General features: G+C 55.0%; 1 protein-coding gene across 4 annotated transcripts; it reads right to left on the bottom strand.

Annotated features, from left to right (window-relative positions):
• Nucleotides 1-423: 423 nt before the first annotated feature.
• Nucleotides 424-7,769, bottom strand: LOC113205841 (uncharacterized). Of its 4 annotated transcripts, XM_052270733.1 has the most exons (5): nucleotides 7,332-7,760; nucleotides 6,517-6,662; nucleotides 5,465-5,591; nucleotides 4,223-5,376; nucleotides 424-919 (listed from the first exon to the last, which is right to left on the bottom strand). In XM_052270733.1, exons 4-5 carry the CDS (start codon nucleotides 5,339-5,341, stop codon nucleotides 788-790), a joined length of 1,251 nt encoding a protein of 416 aa, XP_052126693.1. In that variant the 5' UTR covers nucleotides 5,342-5,376; nucleotides 5,465-5,591; nucleotides 6,517-6,662; nucleotides 7,332-7,760; the 3' UTR covers nucleotides 424-787. The 4 variants fall into 4 exon arrangements, with proteins under 4 accessions (XP_052126693.1, XP_026277394.1, XP_026277397.2 ...); XM_026421609.2 differs by lacking the exons at nucleotides 4,223-5,376; nucleotides 5,465-5,591 and adding an exon at nucleotides 2,183-2,315 and having other exon boundaries at nucleotides 424-2,093; nucleotides 7,332-7,769; XM_026421612.2 differs by lacking the exon at nucleotides 424-919 and having other exon boundaries at nucleotides 3,736-5,376; nucleotides 5,469-5,591; nucleotides 7,332-7,763.
• Nucleotides 7,770-8,049: the final 280 nt, after the last annotated feature.

Below are 8,049 nucleotides of genomic sequence, written 5' to 3'. Positions count from 1 at the left end.
ATAATTCGTGGCTACAGAGAAGCAATGGCAAACACCGCGAGCGAAGCGACCGCGAGAAATCTTTGGTATTCTAGCGCCCCTTCGGGGCGGGTTTGGCGCCCCTGCGGGGCACTGAGGGGGGGGGGGCAGTGCACCCGCTCCCTTCCCCCCCCCCCCCGGTTCCTACGGCCCTGGCTCGGGGATTCCCCCGTTCTTCTCAGTGTGCGACCAGCCGACCAGCAAACTAGGGCGCCACTACGTCGCTTGTGACAGAATGGGTTTGATTGTCGTACAGGGGCGTAATGAGTAGTGACCATCTAGAGACGACGCGACGTCGCACGGCCTGCGTACCTATGCGCCGTTTTACGTTCACGCGGCCGTCGTTTTGTGGGCTTTTGACGGAAAAGAAAAAACGATTTTCACCAGCGAGGGGTCACTATAATTTAATTAACATATAAATCATCTTATAAATCGTACGATTTGCAAAATTGAAGCAGGCACCCTACATATACATTATACATACAACAGAAAAATGTCTTTAGCTCCCATATTTGGAGACATATATGGGGGAAAGAAAACAAAAAGGAGCATTGGAGTAGAGGCAAAGGACGAGTGGAACTGTACAAAACAAAGGAGTGTACAGTACACTCTAAACCTAACGCTAAACAATATCAATGGATATCTGAAATTGACAGTGTGACAGGCTTGAAACTACGAATATGTTTTAATTTAAATTTAGCATCCAATCGAAATGACTAACAGAGCGAAATCAACGTATGCAAAAACGAAAACCAAGTCGAGAAATGCATCAGAAACGAATCCACGTACAGGGGACGTCAGGAGTTTGGTAGTAGGACCTTTGCCAGTCGGTGTCGTCAGTGTGGTCCTCCGGAGAGGGACACATGTCAGGGTCATGCGAGTAGAGGCCTATCCTCCTCACCTCATCCCACTGAACTTCCTGGTGGCAGCCGACCACGCATGTCTCGCAATCCTGGGGAACGCACTTGTCATCAGAGTTGCACCAGAGCTGGATATGAAGCGAGGGATTCGCCGCGAGCGTCGTCTTGACCGCGTCTCTGTGTATCCAGGCGTGGGGACATTGCCCACCCTCATGCAGCGCAACCTCCAGCAGCGTCAGGGCCGAGGCCGTGGTGATGCTCTTGAGCAGCTCGTCGTTGGGTTTAGCGTCCAGGTCCAGCTGGCGCAGGGCAGGCAACAGAGGCAACGCGCGGAGTAGTGGCCGCACGGCCTCGACCTCCAGAAGGGCCAGGCGCTCCAGGTGGGACCTCCCGCACGAGGTCAAGGCCTCAACCAACATCTTGCAGAACTCAGTGGTAGCAGTAAAGTCTTGGCACCGCAGACTGCGGATTCGCGGCATGGTACCCAACAGTTCGGCGGTCCTCGACGTCTCAACGACTCCGAGACCTGCGTCGATAACGAGGTTGACCTCCTCCAACGTTGCCGCGTGCCCGGCCAGTATGGTGTGCACGAAGGATGCCGAGTTCTTGTCGACTGAGCACCGGAAATGGGTGAGCGACGGCATGGGCGGCCCGTGTTGAACCGGGTAGATGAGCTTGGGTAGGTTGGTAAGGACTTCGAGCGACTTCAGGCCAGAACACAACGCAACCGTCCCCAGCAATGCGTCGATTGCAGGCGCCGAGCGAAAGGTCGGCAACTCAAGCTGAAGCCTTCTGAGGCGCCCGAGGGATTCCTGGTTGCGCAAGGCTAGGGCAAAAGCCAGGGCCAGGGTGTCGCTTTCGACGTCAAGTCGCCCCCTAAGGGACGCTGTTAACAGCTTCAAAGTTGCTACGGCGCACCGGGTCGTGGTCACCGCTAGGGATCGGGCGCTAACGACCAGTTTGTCGAGGCACGGGGCCAGCCGCAGCACCGCGCCCACGCGTGAGCTGCGTCTCCAATCGTCGTCGTCGAGCGATCGGTGTCGCCAGACGTCCCGGTGCAGGACCAGGGAACTGAACCTCTTGCACACGAGGCGGCAGGCGAGGAGGTCCTCCACGTCCAGGAACTGCATCACCGCCACGAGCACGTCGTCCGGCAGCTGCTCCATGGCCAACCGAGAATTTGGCGTAGTTTCGCGACAGGGCGCAAAGTGCGTTCTAGAAAAAGTGGGGGACCCACCAGTTAGTGAGCAACTCTGTAAACCACAAGGAACACTATTCCGTATAGGCACAGACGACTGGCCTACCTTTGCGGTGATGATGAGCTGATGACCTACTCGCGTGGGACCCGTACTTGCCTTCCCGAACCGGGGGCACACTGCGAGTGGTGGAGGGATCTAAGTTGCGTGTCCGCGGTAGCCTCAGCTGGCGCTCTTCTGTCTGCGGAGGAATGGTCAGAGTCAGAGAGAAATGCGAGGTCAGGGAGGGACGCAACGCCAGCCGGGCGGCTAAAGCGATGCTCCGTTGCGCTGACCTGCTGACTTTGGCAAGTTAACGTAGGAGAACCTCTTCATGTAACGAATAAGCACGACCACATATGAGAAGGTGGCACTATAGAGTATTTCGACTAACGGAGGAAGAAAGAGTAGCGGGTAGAACATAGAGATTCCTGATTGGCCGAACGCCTATCCCCACTACCGGCGTGACGTAGGCGGGAAGCTCTCGACCAATCGGTAACGTTTAGGCCTACGTTCTCCCCGCTATTCTTCTTCCTCCGTCAGTCGAAATACACTATAACGAAGGTCAATTGTTAGTGGACAGGCGGGCGGGCGGCAGCTGAGGCCCCGGCCGCCGTCTACTTTTCTGACTTTGTATCCATTTTACGGGCATTTCTGCCGATGAAACTTAAAAAACGATTACATGAGCGTGTTCCTCGCACTTTTCTGCTTTCGACCATGCGCTGCTTGGCACCTAGGTGCACTTCTAGGGCCGGTTCCAGGCCCTTGAACGGTGTCGTGTCAATTTTCCCGAAAGTTCGACTTTGCGCGCCCCTCACGTCTAAACTATGCGACCAACAACATCGTACGGCAGCTAGAAATGTTCCTTGAAGTCTGCACTACAAGAACAAAACGGAAGTTAATCAAATATTTGCATTTTTGGCTGAGTTATGGCCGTTCAAGGGCCTCGGATCGGAAGCGCGGAAAACCGGGGACGTGTGTGGCGGGTTGCCTACCCGGACCTCCCGTTACGCGCAATGGTAATTTTGGAGGCTTACAAAATCTTCCCTAAGGGAAATTTTTGATGCCTCAGCGGGCCAAATCCTTTATTTTGGCCATACATTGCCGTGTGCAAAGTGGCATCTTGTGCTAATGATTCGCCGTATCCTATAATGTAGCTGCTCCACCATAGTGCCACATCTGGCAAGCCTTCAGCGGAAGCGTGACCGAGCGCCCAGCCGAGAGAGCGGAGGGGAGGAGGGAGAGGGGGCGGAGCTGACCACCAGGAGAGCGATCAGAGATCAGAGAGCTCCCCGGGAGCGCGCCTTCTATACGTCCTTCCACCACCACCCCTCACACTGTTTTTGCAGATTTAGAAGGAGCTTCCGGTGGTCTCTTTGATCGCCCTACCGCGGCCGATGTGCGAGGTGCCCGCGCACGCCCCCGCCATGAGAGGAGGAGGGCGCCACTGTGTCGCTCGCGGCACAAAAGGGGTTGTTGCGATTATCGTATAGGGGCGTAATAATTAGAGCAGATTCGAGACCTAGAGACGTCAAATGGCCCGCGTACCTAAGCGCTGTTTTACGTCCACGCGGCCGTCGTTTTATGGACTTTAGACGGGAAAGAGAAGAAAAAAACCGAGCTCCAAGGCACGAGTCACCATAATTTATTCAACATCTCCTACGGGAAGATTTGAAAAATTGCAGTAGACACAGTTCAAATAACAGAAAAATTGGCTCCCATATTAGAAGTCATATAGGGGAAGTAGAAAACAAAAAGGAGCGCTAGTGAAGGACAGAAAAGCATGAGGGAAGAAAAGTACAAATCAAAGGAGTGCACAGCACACTCTAAACCTAATAACTCCAAACAATATCAATGTATATATCTTATTGTAAAAACGTGACAGGCTTGAAAACACGTTTTCTTAAAAAGTTCACCATTGAATCAAAATGACTGACAGAATAAAACGTAGGCAAAAACGAAAACCAAAAGTCTAAAAGCATCACACACGAATCCACGTGCAGGGGGGGGGACAATTGTTCGGCGGTATGACCAGTCAGTGTCGTCAGTGTGGTCCTCCGGGGAAGGGCACTTGGCAGGGTCATGTGAATAGAGTCCTATCTTCCCCACCACATCCCACTGCACTTCCTGGTGGCAGCCAACCACGCATGTCTCGCAATCCTGGGGAACGCACTTGTCATCAGAGTTGCACCACAGCTGGATATGCAGCTTGGGGTTGGCCGTGAGCGTCGCCTTGACCGCGTCCCTGTGTAACCAGGCGTGAGGGCATAGTCCAAACCCAAGCAGCACAACCTCCAGCAGCGTCAGTGCCGGGGCCGTGGCGGGAGTGATGCTCTTGAGCAGCACGTCGTTGGGCTCGACAGCGTCCAGGTCGAGGTGGCGCAGGGCGGGAAGGGAGGGCAGCGCGAGGAGTAGCGGACGCACGACCTTGACCTCCAGAAGGGCCAGGCGCTCCAGGTGGGACCTCTCGGACGAGATCAGGGCCTCGACCAACATCGTGCCGAACTCGGTGGTATCCGTTAAGTCTTGGCACCGCAGACTGCGGAGTCGAGGCATGGTGCCCAACAGTTCAGCCGTCGTCGACGTGTCAGCGATTTCCAGACCTGCGCCGATAACGAGGTTAACCTCCTCCAACGTTGCCGCGTGCCCGGCCAGTATGGTGTGCACGAAGGATGCCGAGTTCTTGTCGACTGAGCACCGGAAATACGTTAGCGAAGGCATGGGCGGTCCGTGTTGCACCGGGTGGATGACGTTGGGTAGGCCAATGACTTCGAGCGACTTCAGGTTGGAGCACGACGCAACCGTCCTCACCAAGGCGTCGGTTGCAAGCGTCAAGCCGGATCCCATCCACCCAAGCTGAAGCCCTCGGAGGCGCCCGAGGGACTCCTGGTTGCGCAAGGCCAACCCCAGGGTCAAGGCCAAGGGCGCGCCGTTGGGTGCCGCCCAAGTATTCGAAAACAGCTCCAGCTTTGCCACGGCGCACCGGGTCGTGGTCGCCGCCAGGACTCGGCCCATGACGGTCAGCGTGTCGAGGCACGGGGCCAGGTGCAGCACCGCGCCCGCGCTCGGGTGGAAGTCCTCCAGCAATCGGTGCCGCCAGACGTCCCGGTCCAGGGCCAGGCCGCAGAGCCTCTTGCACACGAGGCGGCAGGCGAGGACGTCCTTCACGTCCAGGAACTGCATCACCGCCACGACCACGTCGTCCGGGAGCTGGTCGAGCTGGTCCATGGCCAACCGAGAATTCGGCACAGTTTCAGTGCGTTCTAGAAAAGCGGCGGGACCCGCCGATTAGTGAGCAGCTCGATAAACCACAAGGAACCACTACTCCGTCTGTTTGCAAAGACGACTGACCTACTTTTTAGATGTAAGAAGATGGGGTAGTGACCTTAACCGAGCGGGGTCCGGACTTGATCTCCACAACCGGAAGTAAACTGTGAGTGGTGATCGAGGCTCCGCTCCGCTAGCGATCTGCGGCGGTCTGCGACGGAATGGTTAGTCAGAAATGAGAGGTGAGCGAACGAAGCGAGCGAACCCACCCAATTGCCATACACGCGAACATGCGGGCCCGGCCCATGACACGAGTCCGTCAAAAGAAAATCGAAGAGGTTGCCAAGGCAAAAAGGATTTCACACGAAAATATTTATTATGCAGATGATTGTCTTACAACAAAAAATAAAGATTCAAAGGTAGGCAATTTTTTTGCAAGTAAAGGTGCTGCGCAGAGAGGATAGAGAAAAGCCCCTCGATGTCATTACAAAAAAGGTGTTAAATGATTCATATTCTATAGGAAACATACACTAGCGGCTAGTTATTGACGGAAGAAGTTCCGGTTAATCACAACCCAACACGAGTCCACGACCTCGTCTTTCTTACGGTCGCTGCTGTCCCAAATGCGGTGTTGGCACCCCAGGGCACACACCGTGCAAGGCACGCCGCCGTCACAGCACTTGGGTTTCCGGAGCAACAGTAGCTGCACACAGGGGTTCACCGCCAGAAACTTTCGGATCGCGTCCGCGTGCATCCAGGCGTGGATACACCTGGAGTACACCCTGAGCCTGAGGCTCCGCAGCGCCGGGGCCGTGACGGGCGTGATGCCCTGCAGCAGCTCGCCCGGCACCGCGTCCACCTCAAGGAGCTGCAGGCAGGGCGCGCAGCGCGCTGGACGGGGCGTTCAGGTTCAGACGGAATTCCGCGGACCTCGGCCGTCCGGTGGGCGGGGGGGGGGGCTGGCCGGCCGGCACGAGGGGATTCAGTAATTTTGCTAAAGAGATGTGCCCGGTACCTCTACTATTTTCTGCGCCAATTTACCTCTAGGCGAATTTAAATCGCCGAAAATAATACAGCATTTACCTCGCTAGGAAAATTAGGCGGTGAACACTTAGGGCCACAACTAAACAACTTACATTTGGCTGTTCAGTCGAGTCGCGGAATGAATTGGAGAGCGAATGACCCTCCCTGGCCTGGGCTGCACTAGTAGACTGGGGTCGGACCGCGACCACCGCGACTGACCAGCTGTTGGTGTGACGTCACGCCGCACGTTCACGTATCCCTGGCAGCAGTAGAGAAGTGCGTTTAGCTGGTTTAGCGCTCGGACGACGAACGACAGCGGAAAAGCAATGTCGAAAAGGTTATCAGAACGATATGTCAAAGAGACAAAAATCGCCTAGCTTCGGTAGGAAGTACCCAATCAATAAGAGTAGCAAAAAGAAGCTAGCATACGAGCGGTGGCGTGACGTAGCGCCATCCCAAAACAAAGCAGAACGCTGGCAACCTTCTTTCTATTATGCTACAAGTGGATGTGTGTAATCATCGGCTCCAACTGATCCTACTTTTAAAAAATTTGAACGAAAATTGGGTCTAGATTTAAAGTCGTTGTGTCCTTGAGTCAAAAAGTTGTCTTGAGGAGTTCGGCCTCGTAAAAATGAGTTCACTCAATCTTCGAAAACATCTCGAAGCCGAGTGTACTCGAGGTTAGAGTGCACACATAACGCATATTGAACCAGTTTTAATTCAATGGCAATGAATGAACCGTCGTGTTAACCTTGTTAAAACTGATACAGTGGTGGCAGATGCATAGGACAGCAGACCTAACCTCTGCCATACCGCTCCGAGAGGGTCTTTCTCAGGAAGCGTACCTGCCCACAGCTGCTCCAGGGACGGCAAAAAGTCACCGAATGAGGAATGAAAAATTCTGGGGTGGACCTTGCCTTGCACCTACCTGCTCAGCCTGCTGCAGTCTTGGACGACGTTGATTTCGAAGTTTCACATTGACTCTCGAAGTTGAGTGTTGCTCTGCTCTGCTGCTGCTACTGCTGCTGGTGCCGAGAACCGTGCCCCCCGCTCCACCCGCGTCCGGATATGGTTCGGCCGCTCACCGCTGGGAGGGCGCCATCAGCGTCTCGTCTTTTCTCGATGGAACCCCGCGTTTAACTGCTTCGCCTCTCGCCTCGCCCCACGCGGGAAGAGAGGTTAAGTCGAACCATATAGCGCAAGGCGAGGTTGGGGCGGGACGGAGCGCCGGGGGGTCGAACTTAACCGCGCGGGTGTTCGAGGAAACAAACTGCGGGGGCGAGGCGGCGGCGGTGTGTGTCGGGGTTGAGCGAAGAGCTATTCGTTTCGCCGCTTCCACGCGCGAACGCGAGCAGTCGGTGGCTGCGGTGGGTACCGCTACCGCCGAGTATCAGTACCGTAAAGGAGGGGAAGAAGAGCACAAAAACCGAGAAGAGCGAGGAAAGATTAGGGAAGGGTGGGTGGGTGAGTTCCTTCTGGTAGAGACAGCCTTGGTTACACGGAAAAAAAACGTAAGTTCCACAAGCTAATGATTAGCTGTGATAGCTTATATGTTGGCTGCCCAGGCACTAATTAACCTTTTCAGCTCTGACAGCTAAACATTTGCTGCGGTAGCCACGCATTAGTTGAGAGAGCTAATTGCGTCA

Source organism: Frankliniella occidentalis, unplaced genomic scaffold (assembly GCF_000697945.3).
Source record: "Frankliniella occidentalis isolate FOCC.00 unplaced genomic scaffold, Focc_3.1 Scaffold135, whole genome shotgun sequence".
Taxonomy (NCBI): domain Eukaryota; kingdom Metazoa; phylum Arthropoda; class Insecta; order Thysanoptera; family Thripidae; genus Frankliniella; species Frankliniella occidentalis.
The sequence above is the reverse complement of the archived record's forward strand: the minus strand, read 5'-3'. Positions and strand labels throughout refer to the sequence as shown.

Excerpts from the sequence above, each read along its gene's own strand:
- LOC113205841 (XM_026421612.2), bottom strand. The coding sequence starts at position 5,341 with ATGGACCAGCTCGACCAGCTCCCGGACGACGTGGTCGTGGCGGTGATG.